We start from the raw sequence: 19,129 nt of genomic DNA on the forward strand, positions 1-19,129 counted from the left end.
ACAAGGCAATTGTCCAAACAGCCTGAGAAAACAGAACTGCAATCATGGTTCCCTCTAAGCTGTGCACAATAAAAAACATTGCCGCGCAGTAACTGTACTGTGGGGATTATTCCCGCAGCTGGAGGAATGGGGCCTCCCCCAGGGCTGCAGTGGAGCTCCACTGCCGGCTGTGCCTGGGGACAGCCGCCCCTGGTGCTGAGGATCTTCCTGGAGAGGAACAGGGCTGCGGCTTCCCAGAAACTTTGGGTGCCACCCCTTGCACTCAGCATACTTAATGCTTGGCTGAGTGGGGCCTGCTTCGCTCCTCACTGTGCCGGCATCCCCATGGGGAGGGACAGTGCAGCCCCCAAGGCGAGGCGAGGCTGGGGCTGGGGCAGAGCCGGGCACAGTGTGGGATCCTCTGGCTCTGGGGAACTGCTCCAGCCCCTTCAGGTGAGCTTTGCCCTGAGCCCTGTAGGCTTCACCCTCAGGCAAATGGGTTTTGGCTGTTCTTTCCATTAACAAACAGCTGAGAAGTACTATGCAGGCCAAGAAGGTCTCAGAGGGCATGGGCTTGCAGGGCAGGACTGAGGTTCAGGATTTAAAGGAGGGATTGAACTTTAAGATGAAGAGGAATCTCATCTTCAGGGGAAGAACTGAAGCCACTGAACAGAAAAGACTTGGTTCAGGGCAAGGGGAAGTTTCTCGGTTTTGGTTTGGAAACCAGAGGGAGAGAAGTCTGGTGGGTTTGAGATGCTTACCAGCAATGCTCCCTCCAAGGTGTAGTGATCAAGGTTCCCTCTAAGAGGCAGGACTGAAGTGGCGCGCTCATGGAATGCTATACCTTACAGGGAACATTGACTGCAATACATGTGTTTAAACTTCAAAATCATCATAATCTGATCTCTCCCCACACTCCTAAAGTGAACAAATGGTTAAGGTGTGAATTCTATAAAGGGGGAGGCATAGAAATTTTTTATCACTTTTTCCAGATACTTCTGCCATCAGTCTATTTGGAGAAGTGTGTGTTGGGGGTAGCGGGGATGTGTCTAGAAGGAAAAAGAGTCTTCCTTCAGTAAACTTTCCTTGGCATGACCAAGGATTCAGGTACTAAAGGGACACTGGCACATGTACACACACCACTGCCATGAGAGACCACTTTCAAAAATGTCAGAGAACACCAAGTATCTGTACATGCTGGAATGAGAACAAATACTTAACTTTTGTTCCATACTTGTAACTTAAGCTTCAGGTCATCTTCCTTTCATGTGCAATGATGTTTTCTATCTCAATGCGCTCCAATATAACTTTTTCAACAATCTCTCATTCAATAATGATAAACCATGACATTTTTCCCATGGTCCTGGTTGTGTTATTGTCCGTGTTTTTTGTATGTGCTTTGGATCATTTCTGCCCATTGGTTTTAAATGGAACTGTGAATGGATAATTAAGAGCCAGAAATGCACTACATGAATATAGATGGCTGGTTGATAATAGAACTGGCCAACATATTCATCTCCTGTTCCATTTAAATGAATGAGTGAACCCCCATATTGTCACCACCAGGACTCCTGTTCCCTTAGCTGCTTACCTCCTTTGAAACTTAATAGTGTTTGTGGCCATGCAGTATTCTCAACAAGTAAAGTAAGAGAGTGCATATTATAGTAGAAAACTCTATATGTGGGGGGGAGGTGGGCAGGACCCCTTTAAACCTCAGCATTGCACTCCCATTGCCCAAGTGCTCTCTATTTCAAGAGTTGCTCAGTCCCTCCTAGGATGGGTTCTTGTTCAAGCGATATGGTTAAGATGCCACAGGGAAATTCCTTATGGTACAAAACCCCTGTGCTGTCACTAGTTGCTTAGGACAGTGGAATTGATGTTTTTAATTCAGTAGGATAACAAAGAAAGGACTTTTAAAGGTCAAAAAAGGGAAGAGGGAAGGCTCAACTCACTTCTTAGCTAATTCTATAGGAGTGCCTCCAAGGCCAGCCAACTGCAGTTTGAGTACCACTGCAACCCTAAAAGCAGCTCCTGCAGTGATCTGAGTATAAAATGTGGGAAAGGGGGGAAGCTGGATTGTCTGCAGCTTGGCTAAACTGTTTCAAGGTTTAATGTCAAGACTCTTGTTTCGACTGTCAGGTGCTCAGTCTGCCATCTGCCCTGATATAAAAATGTGGGGCTTGTTACCTTTGAACATAACCTGTGAAGGGCTGATAGAATTAGAAGAAACAATGGAAAAAAAGAGAATCTGTATAAAAAGATGGTAGGTTCTTCCTTTGCCACGTTAAAGCCACATCCCTAGCTGTATGCATGTCAGTGGAAGAATCTTGTTCTTTTATGTAATTAATTTCAGGCTTTTGTCTATGCATTTATTGCACTGGTTACTTACAATTGTCTTTTAAACCAATGCTGTTAAACCAATTTGGCTTAAGAGCAACTTATTTTAGGTTTTGCTAAAATTGATTCCTAACCACTTCAGTAAATTCAAGCCTGTGGTAAGTCCATATCACTTTCTACATCCCCTTTAATTAAATCATTTTAGGTCATAATGCTAGGTAAACTGGTTCAAGATTTTCATATGGATTCTCTGCTCACTGTTTTCCCCGCCATTACCTCCCCGCCCACCCATGCTATCTGTCTTAGGGGAGTAGGCAGGAAAGGGTTAATCTTCCTGCCTGGCAGTGGCACCACAGCAGCTGCTGTTCCTTGGGTCAGAACAGCAGCTGCCAGGCAAAGGGGGTGGCTGGGTAGGCAGATTAACCCTTCCCCAGAGACTGTAGGAGAGGGGAGGGGACACTGGGGGAAGCCCAGAATGGGAGTGGGAGGGATTCTTACCTTTCACTCTTCCAGGCCCCTGCTGGCCTGAAGTGTAGCTGCTTCAAATTCATTAACACCCTGGAAGTTGCAAAAACCTGATAGGTAAAGTATAACAAGGCCCTCTGTTTACCTTGCTTTAAGTAGTTGAATGAGTTGTAGGGCTGTGTGAGGCTTCTGACCGTACTTCAGATCTGGAGAAGCTTTGGATGCTTTGGCACGTCCGGGTCAAAGCACTGGCTTCGGTAGGCTTTCCGAAGCAGTTCAGAGCTTCCAAACCACTTCGGTCATCTGGCCATAGGGTATAATGGGGAATCAATAAAATATCTATAACTTTGTTGTTTTTTGTCTGATTTGGATGAAATTTGCAGGGATGGTAGCCTCTGCTGAGAGCATGAAGCTTGCCAAGTTTCAAGAAGATGGGTGCAGGGGTTCAGGGGAAACTGCACCCCAAATTCTTGAAAGAAAACTTGTCGTGTCTGTGTTTTAACACAGCGGGCTGAAAACTGCAGGAATGGTAGCCCCTGCTGAGGCTGTGAAACCTGCCAAGTTTCAAGGAGATAAGTGCAGGGATTTGGGGGAAACTGTACCTCAAGCTGTGGACAAGCAAAACTTGTGACATACGTGACACTGTGTGTGTTAAGGCGCAGCAGGGTGAAAGCTGCAGGGATGGTGGCCCCTGCTGTGGCCATGAAGCCTGCCAGCTGTCAAGGAGATGGGTGCAGGGTTTCTGGGTTCTGAGGCCCTGCACCTCTGGCTGCTGACAGGCAAAACTCATAACATGGGTGCTTGTGCAACTGTGTCTGTCTTGGGGTGGGAGGGGGAACTACTGCAGGCCTGGCTGCTAAGCTATTGTGTTACCAGTTACCAATCAATCATGATTCACTCCAGGACTAGCTCAATAAATAGTTGCTAGCTAATGTAACTGGTTAATTAGCAACAATTAACACCTACAAAACCACAGATTAAGGAGAGGAAAGAATCAATACAGACCATCAACTGCCCCAAGACCGAGACAGTCAGTTGCACAAACAAAAGGAAGGTCGCAAAGGCCATTGCAACCTAAATAATGTTCTTTTTATGTTACTTTTGCTTTGTAACAATTAAAAGTGTTCAAGGAAAGTAAATAGATCAGCCTGAGATTTCATTTTTATATTTCTAACTCTCAATTTATATATATACTGTGTCTGTGCATCTGCATGAGGTAGGAGAGAGGAGATTCCATTTTTATTAAGGAAAGAGTTTTCTTTGATATATATGGGGGGAGGGAGCTGTTGGTTTGAAGTGTGTGTGTATACATCAAAGTATACTCCTTCCTTAATGAAAATGGAATGAAATAATATATAAAAAGATACACGTGTGCGCACACACACAAATGATCTTATTGTCACGTTTCCTTTTTCCTTATAACATTTATAATTGTAACTATAGAATATATGGGTAATTAAACATAAAAAGGGCTATCTACATTTGACATTGTTTCATAGTAAATATTGCCATAAATAACGTAGAAATATTTTCAGTTGATTAAAGCATAGTGGCTGTCATATGGTAAATATTTATTTTGTGACAGGAATCAAGTCCTGGATCACTATGTTTATATACAAAGGTACCAAAGCTTTCAGAAGCTGGATGAATTGACCTGTGCAGAGTTCTGAGCTAGCATGACCATACTACTTCTGGAGTTAGCTTGGGTTTCCATCTGTATGCTGCGCTGCATGGTGCCTGCAGTTGTATCCTTAGGTAGGAGACGGGCACTAAGCTCCTCAGATGGTAGTAATTGCTGGCGCACACTTGGTGCCTCAGGAACTTTAAATTTAATCAGGATGTTTCCCAGGAAGTTTAGTGTTCTAGGACAAGTGAGTGGCAGTGTTTAGGATTACAGTTTTGAATGTGGACACCCAAGTCCTGCCATGTGAGATGTCCCTTCTGTCTGTATTTACCTTGGTGCCTGCACTGCATCTAGATGCATGCTGCTGATTTGTTCTTTGAGCTTATCTGTTAGGAATTTGTTTTGTCTCTTTTCCTGGGTTCAGCTTTCGCTCTGGTTGAGAGAGACATGGAACAAGGTATAGAAGGACTGGAAGTCAGGACCAGGGAGTTGTGGGAATGTTGCTAGAGGACTTCCTGTGTTGGAGGTTGGCAGCACCCCTGTGAACTTCAGAGAGGGCTGGGTAAGGAGGCTGCTCAGTCTTGAACCCTGCAGATTCAGCACAGCTGCTGGACTTGGGCTGGAAGGAGGTAGGTTGAAACATCAAGGTTTTCAGAGTAGATGGTCAATGGGTTTGGACTTGAGGGCAGCCATAAAGTCAAATCAAACTGGCAGTGTAGTTTCATTCTGAGAGTCCTCATTGAGACTGTATTCCTGTTTAGTTCTTTGTGACCTGAACACATGGAAAGATACAAGTGTGTGTGTGCATGCATAGAGGGAGAGAGAGAGAATTTTGACCAAGACTTCCACAAAAATGTTTTGTGGAACCAAAAGCTAGAACCATTTGGATGGATAAATAGTTTTTGAGATAACGTTTTGCTAATATTGGGATAAACACCTTTAAAATAGGCCATGTGGCATGTTGTTTGTCCTTCGCATTTGAAGATGACTGTGACATCACTGGCTGGTCTGGTTTCTGTGAGCATATGAGTGGCTGATCAGACCAATTTGTGCTTTAAACTGTCTGTGGCACAAAGAGCAAGAGATGCCACTTTGGGTTGCTTGAGTAATGGCAGACGTACTGCTGTTGCAAGACTTACACTGTTTGTGCTTCTGCTTTGTCTTAGCAGTTCTCCTCTGCTCATTGGCTGTAGCTTCAGTATGGATGTGGCTTCACTGGATGGAACCATCATGAGCAAGATCTTCCCAAGACTTGGGGCCAATGTTGAAATGTTTCAGGGATGACTTGAGGGAGTCCTTGAAACATTTCTTTGGGCTCCCTGAGAGTGCTTTCCATCCTTTCACTCACCGCAGAAGATTGTCTTTGACAGTCGCTCATCTGACATCCTGGTGACATGGCCTGCCCATATCATCTGTGCTTTCATCAACAGAGTATGGATGCCTGGAATGCCTGCCCATGTGAGAACCTCAGTGTCTGGGACTGTCTTGCCATCTTATCCTCATCAGCTTCCTCAGACAGCCCATGTGAAAGTGGTTAAGCTTCATAGCATGGTTTCTGTACACTGTCCAGGTTTCACATGCATACATCAGGATTGGCAACATGATGGCTTTGCAGACCTTCAGTTTTGTTTGTTCACTGGTGCTTCTATGCTCCCATAGATTTGCATGTGGTCTGCCAAAGACTGTGCTTTGGCAATTCTGTCATTGGTTTCATCATCAATATGAACTGCACATGATGGTGTACTGCCCTGGTGAACTTGTCCACTGCCTGGAGTGTTTGGCCACTCACTGTGATGGTAGGCTCTATGCAAGGCTTTCCTGGTACAGGCTGGTACATCACTTCTGTCTTAGTGTTAATTGTGAGACCAAAGTTGTCACAAGCTGAAGAGAAGTGGCCCATACTCTGGTGCATGTCAGACTTGGGTTTGGCATTCAGGAAACCAGAATATCACAAACAGTCACTTCCTGTAACTTCATCTTCACCTGTAGTCTTATCATCAAATTGAAGAGCTTGCCCTTAGTTCAGTATCTGTTGTCAAATCCCAGTGTCACAGTCATGAAAGGCATTTGTAAGCAAGGCAGAGAATATCATACTGAAGAGGGTGGGGGCCAACACACAGCCCTCTTTGACTCCATGGGTGATGGCAAGTGGTTCAGGTAACTTGCCATTGTCCACAATGTGAGCGAATCATGGAATTGCCAAACCAATGTGATTTAACTTCTCTGGGCAACTGAATTTTGCTAAGATCTTCTGAAGGCCCACCCAACTGACTGTATCAAATGCTTTCGTTAGGTCAGTGAAAGTCATGTACAGGTTGGAGTTCTGTTCCTGGCATTTCTCCTGTTGACAGAAAGGAGATGCCCCAAGTTGTTGCAGGATTGCCTATTGCTATCGCCTGCTTGTGCAAGTGGAAAGGATGCATCCTCATACTCCTGGGGTATAGTTCCTTGAGTCCACATTGGCTGGAAGAGTTCAGTCAGCTTCAGAGCTGTGTGAGAACCTCCAGCCTTGTAGATCTCTGCTGGTGTAGCACCTGTTTAAGGTGCTTTACCATTTGACAGCAGGTTAATTGCTTTCACCGTCTTAGGCAGCACTGGAGGATCAGCAAGTAATGTTAATGTCTACCTGAGATGGTCAATCAATTACCTACTCACTAATAGATAGGGACCTACCAAATTTATGGGCCTCAGCAGCCAATTACACAGCTGTAACATGGCCAGGGTCCTTGATTTCATGGCTGTATCATGGCCAGGGCTGCCATTTTGAAGTTAGAGCAAAGCAGCCTCCCCCATGCCTCTGGCTGAGGTGCGCTGCAAGTCCCACCTCTCCAGGGCATTGATTGAAAGCCTTAGTTCAGGGGTGGGCAAAATACAGCCTGTGGCTGGATCCAACCTGCCAAGTAACTGGATCTGGCCTGCAGCTGCCCCTGTGGCACTTCTATGGCATGCAGCTTCTAATGGGGCTGTTCCTGATGTGATTGTAGCTGGATGCTGCTCTGCGCCCTCTGCTTCCAGTTCAAGCATCTGGAGCTGGGCCCCACCCCTCGTGCCTGCTGGAAGTGGTGTGGTGTGGTGCAGCAGGAATGAGAGGAGTTGCTGCTGCTGGAGGCAGAGGGGGTGGGGGGTGCAGAGCGGCACCCAGCTGGCTGCAGCCACACCAGGAACAGCCCTCTGGAAGCTGCTCCTGCCCCTGCTGCAATGTGCCATGCCTGCACCACGCCGTGCCAGGTGGATGAGCGAGCAGCTTTAGCTAGGTGGCTCCTACCACAGTGCCAGGGCTCTGATTTCAACTCCTGGCTGTTTTCGCAGGAGCTGGAGCCAGAGCCCTGTGTCCTGGGGCAGGAGCAGAAGCAGGTTTCAGCTGGCTGCTCCTGGTGCAGCTGCAGCCAGCTGGGTGCTGCTCTGTACCCCCCACCTCCAGCAGCAGCTCCTCCTCTCCATACATAAACATCAACACTGCGCTGCGCCACTCCCAGCAGGCACACAGGGGTCTGGTTTCAGATCCTGGAACTGGAAGCAGGAGTCACAGAGCATTGGCAGGAGAATGGAGCAGACTGCTCCAGCACAAGTGAGAGGGGCTTGGTCCCATGCAGAGTGCTGTGGGGGCAACGTGCACTGCACAACCCAGGGAGCTTTGCTGCACGTGCCCCCTGCCATCTTCCCCTCATCCACAGCAGACACAGACACATACGCCCCCTGCCTCCCTGTACCCCAGAGGGCAGGGGCACTTTCTCTCTCCCTCCCTCTTTCCTTTACCAGAAGTGGACTTTTGATGGGCTTTTCCCTGTTCCCGTCCCCCCGTTCCCTCCCTTCCACTTCTGGAGACAGAGATGGGAACTTTTCTTGCCTCTTCCTGCCCCCTGTCCTCCCCCTTTCAGGAGATGGGCAATCTGCCTTTTTTCTCTTTGCTCCCTTCCCCCTCCCCCTGCCTTTCCAGGAGACAGCTTTTTGCTGGCTCTTTGCTGTTTTTTTTTTTTTTTTTTTTAACATGGCCGGTTCCCCATGCTTTTTCACAGGGAACCAGCTATTTCATGGAAGACTGCCAAGTACACGGTTTCACAAAAATCCCTACTAATAGACGATTGATTGAGGATGTTGAAGTATCCTGCCTATCTTTGCAGTATCTTTCCTTTGTCAATGAGCAGTGTGGTGCCTTCAGCACTCAGTATCACAAATGTTCCCAATGACCATGGCCCATAGGTTGTCCTCAGAGCATTGCAGAAGTTCTTCATATCATTCCTGTCTGTTCAGGACTGAATCTCATCTGCCTTGTTTCTCAGCCATGAGTTTTGCATCTCTCTGAGTTTACATTGGACAATCGTTGCCAAAGGCCTTCTTACATGTTGAAGTGCTGTCTTCTAAGCGGGCTTTATGGAGCTGATGTTTCTCATTCAGTCTGCCTAGGTTAGTATCACTTTCATCAAACCAATCTTGATGTTTAAGTATGGTGGGATGGAGGGTATTGGATGCAACCAAGTAGACGGTCTCTGAAGGGATGCCCAATTTTCCTCAATGTTATTGGAGTTTACATCAATTGCTGCTAGTTGGCTCTGTGGTTCCTCAACAAATGCCTGTTTCACATTCTGTTTCACTCTGGAAGTGCTGAGCTTTTTGGGTGCTTTTTTGCCTTGTGGTTGTCTACTAAGATATCTCCAGATATTCATCGTGGAGACTATGAGCCTGTGGTCAGTCCAGCATTCTGCACTTCTCATGGCCTTTGTCACTCTGACATCCTGTCTGTCTCTTCTCCTGATGATGACATAAGCAACGAGATGCCAGTGCTTGGAGTGCTGATGCATCCAAGACTTCTTGCTGTGGTTTGGCAGGTGACAAGGAGGTCAAGTTCAGCACATTTTCTCAGCAGGAGGAGCCTATTGTTGCATTTCCCAAGGCCGCTTTTTTTTCCAATGACGCTTGGCCATACCTGGTGATCTGTGCCAACTCTAGCATTTGAATCATCTGGGATGATGAGCTTGTCTGCCTTCAGCACTTCTGTGATAACTGATAAGAGACTCCAGGTCTTAAAATTTGTTCTTAATTGCATCTGGGTTGGTCATGGTGGGTGCATAGGCACTGGTTATAGTTGTACATCTTTGCCCAGACAGTGGGAATGTCATCATAGATTCATAGATGTTAGGGTTGGAAGGGACCTCAATAGATCATTGAGTCCGACCCCCTGCATAGGCAGGAAAGAGTACTGGGTCCAGTTGACCCCAGCCAGATGCCTATCTAACCTCCTCTTGAAGACGCACAGGGTAAGGGAGAGCACCACCTCCCTTGGGAGCCCATTCCAGATTTTATTCACTCTAACTGTGAAGAAGTTCTTCCTAATGTCCAGTCTAATCAGTGTGAGTCTGTTATTCAGTCCCTTTGGGAGATTTGTAAGCATGCTGACTAGCTGTGTTTTGATGGCAAACTCAACACCAGCTTCACGTTGCTCTTCTTTACTACAGCCACTCCAAAAGGAGGTATAGGTGGCTCCTTGTTCAGTGAGTTGTCCTTCTTCATCTAGGCAAGTTTCACTTGGGGTTCCTATCTGAATGTTGAATCTGTCCAGTTCTCTGCCAACTACAGCTGTTCTCTTGCTCTTATCTGCTGTTGTAGAGTCCATTAGCACACCTTCCAAGCACCAATGGTGAGTGGTGTCACCTTTGTCTTTTTGTGTGATTTTAAATTACCAATATAGTAGGATGCCCATCAGTTATGGTATGCTAACTAGCGTCAAGGTGAAGCACGCAATGATGAGGGCACCTTTGCTAGCCCCTTTCTCAAGCTAGGGAGGTAAGCAATGTGGGGGCTGCCATATTCCACTGCTTCAGTACAGTGAAAAGTGACCCTATGTCCTGAGCTGCCTGTGTTCAGATCTGCAGCTCCAGCTCCCAGTGTATTCACACCTGCTGCTTGCCCATTGCCACAGGACTTGAGTGTCTGTGGGGATGATATGTCATAACTTGCATGTGAGCTGGATTTAAGTGGGGAAAAGTTGGTCAGAGTTGCTCTCACTCTCTTGTCCATCCCTTTCTGAATCCAGTGGCACAAGAGTGTTGAGATCCTGACACTGTGGATGACCATCAGGTCCTGTTGCACCTGAACTGATGCCCTACACTGTCCACATAGCTCTTGCCATCTGCCTTCACAGCCAGGGAGATGAGCATATCAGCTCAGCTGCCTGATCCACCAGAGAGGACTTGCCAGAGGGAGTTGGGTGTAGCTGTCTGCTCTAGTCAACAGTCTGGCGTTTCCACTGCTGAAAGTGCCACCTCCTGCAGGAGTTTGCTGTGCCCCCGAGCCTCCAGGGGCACACAGCGTTCATGATGACAAGGATATAGAAAGAATAAGCCTTTTTCCTAGACCCTGTTTCCACTTAACTTCTTGGGAATGCCAGTATAGACTTTTTTTCTTCCCCACCTCTTGGTGCGGGCAGGATCAAACAAGCAGCGTTAGTACTTATCTAACATGTAGCCACTGTGATTATCTTTATACATTTTAAGTAATTCTCCCACATCTGTGGGTTGGGCACATATATCATTACTTCCTTTTTATAGATATAACATGAGTCTGAACAGTCATTCAGTCAGTGGCAGAGCTGAAAGAGATCTTTGTACTTAGCTCTGTACTGATACCATTTCACTAAACTCCTTAACATATGTATTTGCACAGCAAAACAATTTTCTGTGTAACTCAAAATTAATGATAGGGAGGGGCAGAAAAATCCTGCCTTAGTGAATCCTTGTAAGGATGAAGGAAGCATCCTGTATATACTTTCAGTGTAAAATGCTTAGGATGGATTTTGTTGTTGTACAGTGCCTTATACAAAGGTGCCCTAATCCTTGACTAAAGGCACCTTGTTATCTCGGAGATAGTAAATAGTGATGTCCCGAATGTCCTGTTTCAGGTCGACAGGTACCTTTATCACATGCGTCTTTCTGATGATGTACTACTTGACTTGATGACTCGCTTCCAGACCGAGATGGTGAAGGGCCTTGGAAGGGACACAAACCCGACAGCTGCAGTAAAAATGCTGCCAACATTTGTACGATCAATACCTGATGGCTCAGGTGAGTGAACCTTGTGCATGCATCAAGGCAACTGTGATTTGGAATAAAAGGGCTCCAGGAGGTCTTAAACATTTGGCAGCTCAAAACTGTTTCAAGCTTAGAATATCTTGGCAACTACAGATCAGTACTACATAGCTCTGATGCTGTGCCAGGTCCATTTTAGCATTCCATTAGTTTCAAGAGAATGTTAATGCTGCAGCTGACCATAATAGGGGGAGACCAGCAGCTTGGGGATGACTCAGCTCTACATAGTGCTTACCTAATAACTGTGTTGCAAATAAAAGTCAGTTGTGGATTATGAACAAAAAGTTATTTCTAAGTATGCCTTATATATTTCAGATAAAATGTTCTTTCAGAGGAGATGACTATGTACAATGTCTTTTGTGCCTATGTATGGATGTTGCTTTTATTAGAAATGTGGCTGGCTGGCTACAAAAACCTTTATTATTGAACATGAAAATACCAGTTTAGTCTTAGCCATTGGTGCTAGGCAATGCTCAAAGCAACTTTGAATCTCTGATGAGGGGCCCCACTACAGTCCAGTAGAAAAAATGCCATTTGAAGAGTATATCATGTTTTGATTTTGAAGGTAGATATAGCTTCACACAGCCAAACACATTTCTTATTGAGCTGGATAAATACATGGAAAAATATGTATTCCACAGACACCAGAATCATTGACTATAAGAAGTTCTGCTAAAAGGAGTGCCAGGTGGGGTGTGGAGGCTGGAGATAATCAAACTGAAGGATTGTGGGCTTTGTTTGAGACCCTAAGTATTGTGTTGTCCTCAAATTCTAATTACTTCATTCTGACTCTCCCAATCCATAATTTCTTGAGTTAACTATATAACGCTTCCTCAGTTTTGGTTTCCATTAGTGAACTTCTTCTCCCCCTCTCTCTCCCAGAATGTGTAATCTGTCAGGCAGCTGTTCATTGTGTATAATGAAGTCACTCATTTTGAGCAGCAGTAACAACTAAACCAACTAGAAATATGTATGTACTACCAAATCAACCAACTAGAGATATTCTATCCTTCAGATCCCTCCTGGGAAATGCAGGGAGCAGTTGAAATGGCTGAACAAAAGGTAGCTGAAACTGAACCTGCCCAAAGCAACTCATCCAGTCTGTAGGACCCAGTTGCAGCAGGTTTTGGGGTAGTAAGCTTTGGACTTGTGATATTCATATGGCAGATGAAGATCAGCCCCTTCCAGGTAGAACAGAAGAACTTTCTTTCTTAGAGCTCCCATCACTGGAATGCAGCATGGGTTTGGATTCACTAAACTTTCTTGGGCTTTCCTAAGTCTGAGCTTTTAAGTACTCCAACTCCTATTTAAGGCAGGGTTGGGCAAAATGGTGGATCCAGACAGTGGCTGGACTCCCATTTCCCAGCAGCTCTTGCCCACATTGCTGTGGCTGGTTTTCATGGAGACCCCAGCAATGATGGGGCAATGACAGCATGGGGCCAGGGTTTCCGTGGAGACTGGCCTCAGCAGTACTGGCAGGGCATGCAGCTGGGTGAGGAGCTACTCTGGGGCCAATGCTGGGACCTCGCTGTGGTGACTGTGTAGTCTGGAGCTAGGGCAGAGCCACAATCTGTTGCCTACAGCCTCGGCATGCACGTGGGCAGCGGATCACAGTTCTGCCCCAGCTTTGGACTCTGCTGTCACCACTGCAAGATCCTAGCCCCGGTGCAGCTCCTTGCCTGCTGTTTGCCCTGCCAACCTGGCTAAGGTCATCTGACCTCGGTCCTCTTTCCTGCCAGGGGCAGGGGGTCGCACACGAGGATCCATTGTGGTTCCTTCTGACTCTATAATCCATGAATCTATATATAGTCAAGTCAGAGGCCTGATCTGGCCCGTGGGCCGGACTTTGCCCACCTCTGATTTAAGGGCTTTATCGGCAAGCCAGAGGTTAGTTTGGAAAACTTTTAGCTTTTTGTTTCATCTCTACTTTTTCTACAAGTTCTTGTAACATTTGGGTGACTAAAATCTTGCATAGCATTAGTTTCAACATCTCCCTCTTCCTCATCTCAGTTAGACTCCTGTTTAAGTTATGGTTAGTTGATATGTGCTTGATCTAGCAAAGATATTAAAAATCTTTCCTTTGTACATGTATACTTTTCAGGCAGCCAAGACCCAGATGTGGGGCTCTGTCTGGCACAGGTGCAGATTGGAGATGCAGAAACTGTTTGTGCAGGAAACTTAAAATGCTGTTGGCAACTTTTCTTGGCATGGATATTTTTTTTTTCTTCAAGAACTTGTTGACGTCTTATAGGCCCCCTCTGCACATTACAGGAATTGTGTAATTACCTGGAGACCAGCTACACATACAAAGTAGCTATCACCCATAAAAAGGTCCAACCACCTATGAAGTTAGACTGTGAAAACATATACTAATTTTATAGCTGGTTGCTACTAAACTTTAATTTGCACCTGTAGCAGGGTCTCCCCTGCTGCTGGGAGTCCCATCACCTAATGGGGCTTCCAACTACAGGAGTGCATTATGCCCAGTGGAAAACCCCACAAGCCCTAGAGATTGCAGCAGCTGTGATCCTTAGGGCTCCAGGATGCAGGAAACCCCTGGGGCCAGAGGATCACCACAGGTTGACCTCCCTGTCCCAGGGGTGTGGAGAACCCCCTCGGGCCAGAGGATTGCAGGTTTCACCCCCTACCCTGTGCAGGGAGAATGGTGCTGAGGGGATTCTCCAGTCCTACAGGTGAGTGGGGTGCCCCTGTAGCCAGAGGCGACCTGAGCAGGGTGCAGTGCCCGGGGCAGATCAGCTTGTGCGATGCCTTACCCCCGGACGTGAGGAAGCCGGTGGTGGATTCGGTGGCGGGCAAGGGGTGCAGAGTGGCCAGAGGCGGAGGATTCAGTGGTAGGGGGGTGCTGAGCAGTTGGACGTGAAGCCAGGGGCAGCGCAGAGTTGCTGTGGGCACTCTGCTCAGCTCCATGAGGCCCCCCAAAGTGCAAGGCCCAGGGTGGTCACCCCGATTCATGCCCACCTAAGGACAGCCCTGCCTGTGGCTGTGAGCCTTAACTGCAGTATATAGGTTTCCCGGTCACAGGAGCCTGCATCTTGCTGATGCAGGGGGAGCCTGGGATTAGGTTCCCCCTGTACCAGCAATAAGGCATGATGGGATCTAATGCAGGACTGTGTAAACTCTGTTCTGAATGGCTAATTTTTTTGTGGTCTCACTTAACTATCCATTGATTTATTTTTTTGCAGACAAAACTTTCAACAGATTTGAGTGCAGTATAGGAATGTGATTAAATTATCAAGCTGTTAAGTATAATTAGCTCTTGGAATATTTGAAGTAGGTTTTATTTAACAAAGCATCATTCATGTTCCATCATTTAATTATTAATTTTCTGACTAATGCCATAGTTTACTGAATAAACCAGTTTATCTCCTCTCTCTCTCCTTCATGATACTAGCTTAGAGAATTACGGCGGTATTTCCTGTTTGCTTATTGGGGCCAGATTCGATATAAGTCAATCTGGCATTTGTATCATGGAGCTTAGATCATGCAAGGCTGCATAAACACTCCACACTTCTGATTTTTTGGAGAGGGCTGTCGTGTGTGTGAGGAAGAGGGAATAAGCAGATTTTGCAGCATGGAGGTAAAACTGGATTTCTGTTATGAAGCTATATAAGAAGTATGGGAGTAAAAGCTTAAAGTGGAGCTGGTTAATTAACAAAAATGTAATTCTTGTAAAATGTTCAGGAAAATCTCAAGACATCCAATTAAAATAGTTGGTTTAATTTGTAAAATTTGATGATTTTGATTAGCTCAAACTCTGAGATGGTTTCCAAGATAAGACTAATCTGATGCGTAGTTTCCTCCAAAATAACTATAATAGCATTAGTAATTACAATAATTCTCTTTTTTCCTTGACAATTCACATACATTTTTTGTTGGAGGGGCCTTTTGGGCTGCACTTGGCAATGATTGGTTAGGCAACTTTCTTCAATATTATGGTCTAAATCAGTGATACTCGAATATTTTTGGCTCCGCAGGCCAGATCAGTGGTGTAGGACTAGTCTGTGGACTGGATTGGATCCTGGGAGCAGGCACTGGCTCCTCCCTGCTCGGTGTGCCACGATTGGAATCTGGGGACCTGGTGCTCCCCCTTTCACCCTCCGCATGAACGATGCATACCCCCAGCAGCTGGGGGGGCACAGTGGTGGCAGGAGTGTGGCGGCGGTAAGCGGGAGCTCCCACAGATGTCACTGGCACTGTTGGTGAGCGCCTACCAGGGACTGGCGACCACCTGCAGATGCCACTGGCAGTGTCGTCGGTGGCCAGTGGGGATTGCTGTCTGCTCACAGATGCTGCTGCTGGTGTCGGCTTTGGGGGGTGGAGGGGTGGTAGTGAGCGGCAACTACCCACAGGTACCATCGACAGTATCGGCGGTACCTTTTGGTAGGGGGTGCACCACCACACTTGGGGTGCACGTGTACCACCTACGTGTCGCCCCAATGCTCTGTGCACTGGGATTGGATCCTGGGGGGCCAGCACTTCATAAATTTCATAGACATTAGGACTGGAAGGGACCTCAGGAGATCATTGAGTCCAGCCCCCTGTCCCAAGGGCAGGAAGTCAGCTTAGGATCAAAGGATCCAGAGTCCAGAGTAGGTGCCTGCGCCACCTCTGGAGGGAGTCTATTCCAGGCCTTGGGGGCTCGGACAGTAAAAAAAAAAAAGTTCTTCCTCATGTCCAGCTTAAAACAGTCTTGGAGGAGCTTGTGAACATTGGACCTTGTCATCCCTTGGGGTGCTCTGGTGATCAGGCGTTCCCCCAGATCCTGATGCAAACCCCTGATATACTTATAGGCAGCCACCAGGTCACCCCTAAGCCTGCGATTTTCCAGGCTGAAGAGTCCCATGGCTCTCAGCCTTTCTTCATAAGGTCTATTCTCTTACCCTTTGATCATGCATGTGGCATTCCTCTGGACTCTCAAGCTTCTCCACATCCTTTTTGAATTGTGGAGCCCAGAACTGGATGCACTACTCCAGCTGTGGCCTCACCAAGCGGCTGAGTACAGTGGGAGGTGACATCCTGATATTTACTTGAGAAGCATCTATGGATGCAAGCCAGAGTTTTGTTTGCTTTACCAGCTGTGACATCACATTGGTGGCTCATGTTCATTTCGTGGTCAATCATGACCCCCAAGTCTCTTTCGGCCATGGTGCTAGTGAGCATAGCACTGCCAAGCCTATTAGTGTGCTGCAGGTTTTTTCCCCAAGGTGGAGTACCCTACATTTGTCAGTGTTGAATGTCATCAGGTTTGTATCTGCCCTCTTTTTGAGCCTGTCCAAGGCAGTCTGGATCACTAGCCTATCCTCAGGTGTGGATGCTCCACCTCAAATTTTGGTGTCATTGGCAAACTTGGTCATTCTGCTTCTGACATGAGTATCCACATTGTTGATAAAGATGTTAAAGAGAACAGGTCCAAGGATGGAGCCTTGGGGGACATCACTGGTCACAGAGAGCCTTAATGATTCACTTCGGTTGACCACCGTTCTCTGAGTCTGGCTTCAGAGCCAAGTCCCCAGCCATTGACTGTGATGTAGCCAAGGCTGCAGTTGGCCAGTTTTTCCAAGAGGAGATCATGGGACACCAGATCAAAGGCTTTTTAAAAGTCCAGATATATGATGTTAATCTCTTCTCCCTTGTCCAGGTGATATGTCACCTGGTCATAGAAGGAGATGAGATTGATCAGGCAAGATCTACCTGCAACAAACCCGTGCTGGCTGTCCCTCAGGATGTTGCCATCAGCCAGCTTACCAAGAATGGTCTCTTTGATAATTTTTTTCAGAACCTTTCCAGGGATGGAGGTCAAGCTGACTGGCCTGTAGTTCCCTGGATCTACTTTCCTCCCTCTCGTGAAGATGGGTACTATATTGGCCTTCTTCCAGTCTTCAGGTACTTCACCTGAGTGCCAGGAGTTTTCGAATATCTTTGCCAGTGGCTGGGCTATGACTCCTGCCAGCTCCTTAAGTACTCTGGGGTGCAATCTGTCAGGACCCACTGACTTGAAGGTGTCCAGCCTCTCAGGGTGTTCCTTTACAAGGTCCAAGCTGATGCTAGGTATAAATTCACACTCACCCTGGCCATCCCTCATGCTAGGCATTGCGCTCCCTTTGGGTTGATGAAAAACCGACGCAAAGTACCCTGTTAGGGCCTCAACAACAAGCCTCCCGAGCTTATCCAAGTCAGCTTTCCTAAAGTTGAGGACCTCTGCATTGCTGACTGACTTTCCAGCTTTGTGATGGATAGTAAGTGATCAGCTCGTGGTCGCTGTCTCCCAGCTTCCCTTTTTTTTTTTAAGGTTGCCTAGCGGGCTCGCATTGGTGGTTGTCCACCCATCCCCTGGTGGGCTTAGTTTAAAGCCTGGTTAAGCAGGTCAGCCATTCTGGCCAAGAAGAGCCTCCTCCATAGTGAAGTGAGGTCTCCCCAGCAGACCGCTGCATCTCTCACAAAAGAGCAGATTGTGATTGTGGAAGCCAAAGCCTTGGTGATGACATCAGCGCCGCAGTCTTTGGTTGACTACCTCGATTCATCTCTCCTCAGCTCATGACCCAAAACCGGGAGGATCAAGGAAAATACCACCTGTGCCCCCAACCCCCTATGCCCTGTTCCCAGGGCCTTGTAGCCATTCATGACCTGGCTGGGATTGCTCCGAGCCATGTCATTTATGCCCACAGGGATAAGGAGCATAGGGTAGTGGTCAGAGGGCCAGATAAGCCTTGGGATCCTCCCTGCTATGTCCCGGCTATGGGCTCCCCGGAGGCAACAGACCTCCTATGCTAAGGGGCTGGCACAGCAGATTATTCCCTCGGTCCTCCTCAGGAGGGAGTCTCCCACAATGACCACTCTTCATTTAGTCTTAGGGAGAGTGGGGGTGGTAGCTGTTGGTGAACCTCCCTTGCCTGCAGGAGCTGGCAGCTCTGCAGGCTCTACTGGGCCTGAAAGGGTTTCATACCTGTTGCAGAGCTCCAGAGGGGAGGGGACCTTGGTGCAGCAGGCCCTGGGTCCATTGACCACCTTGGTCCACCCCCCTGGCTAGACTGTGGGAGATCCTCAAGTCCCACCTTGTCCTGGAAAGTGACCTTGGTCGACCTTCGGCCTTCATGGGGTGAAGAGCCTGGCAGTAGGAGTTGATCTCCTGCTTGCCATCCTGGATGGCACGCAGTCTCTGGACTGCAGTCTGGAGCGCCTCTATCTGGCACCTCAGAGACTCCAAAGTGGAGCAGAACCCGCAAGGGGGGGTGGCCATGCTCCCGGTCCCATGTGCCTGGAATCGTGCCAGACAGCCCCCACAGCCAAGAGCCAGAGGCTCCATCTGCGTGGAGCCCTGAACCACGGGCTCCGTCTGGGTGGAGGTCTTGGTCTCGGAAGGGATCCTTGGGGGCCATCCGCATTGTACTGGTGGTAGTCTGGCTGACTACTTTCTCTTGGGGCTCATTGGCAGGGCCTCGGGCCCTCCTGCTCACCCTCCTGTGCTAACTCGTGTGCCAGGCCCAGAAGCACGCCTGTTTGCATGGCTTTGGTCACATGGCTCTCTGGTGGGCTGGGCGAAGTAGGAGCCAGGGGAGGGCTCCTCTCAGCTGCCTCCCCGCAGCTGGGCTAAGTCCCTCCCACCACGGGCCCCTGCTTACCT

General features: G+C 47.6%; 1 protein-coding gene across 3 annotated transcripts in view; it reads left to right on the forward strand.

Annotated features, from left to right (window-relative positions):
- Window positions 1-19,129, forward strand: part of HKDC1 (hexokinase domain containing 1) — a 54,684-nt gene that overhangs the window by 4,713 nt on the left and 30,842 nt on the right. For all 3 annotated transcript variants that reach the window (XM_019538519.1, XM_019538518.1, XM_019538517.1), the window contains one exon: window positions 11,301-11,463. In XM_019538519.1, coding sequence (XP_019394064.1) covers window positions 11,301-11,463 — 163 coding nt within the window. The remainder of the gene's footprint in view (window positions 1-11,300; window positions 11,464-19,129) is intronic.

This window comes from Crocodylus porosus, unplaced genomic scaffold (genome assembly GCF_001723895.1).
Source record: "Crocodylus porosus isolate Cpor-Errol unplaced genomic scaffold, CroPor_comp1, whole genome shotgun sequence".
NCBI lineage: Eukaryota > Metazoa > Chordata > Crocodylia > Crocodylidae > Crocodylus > Crocodylus porosus.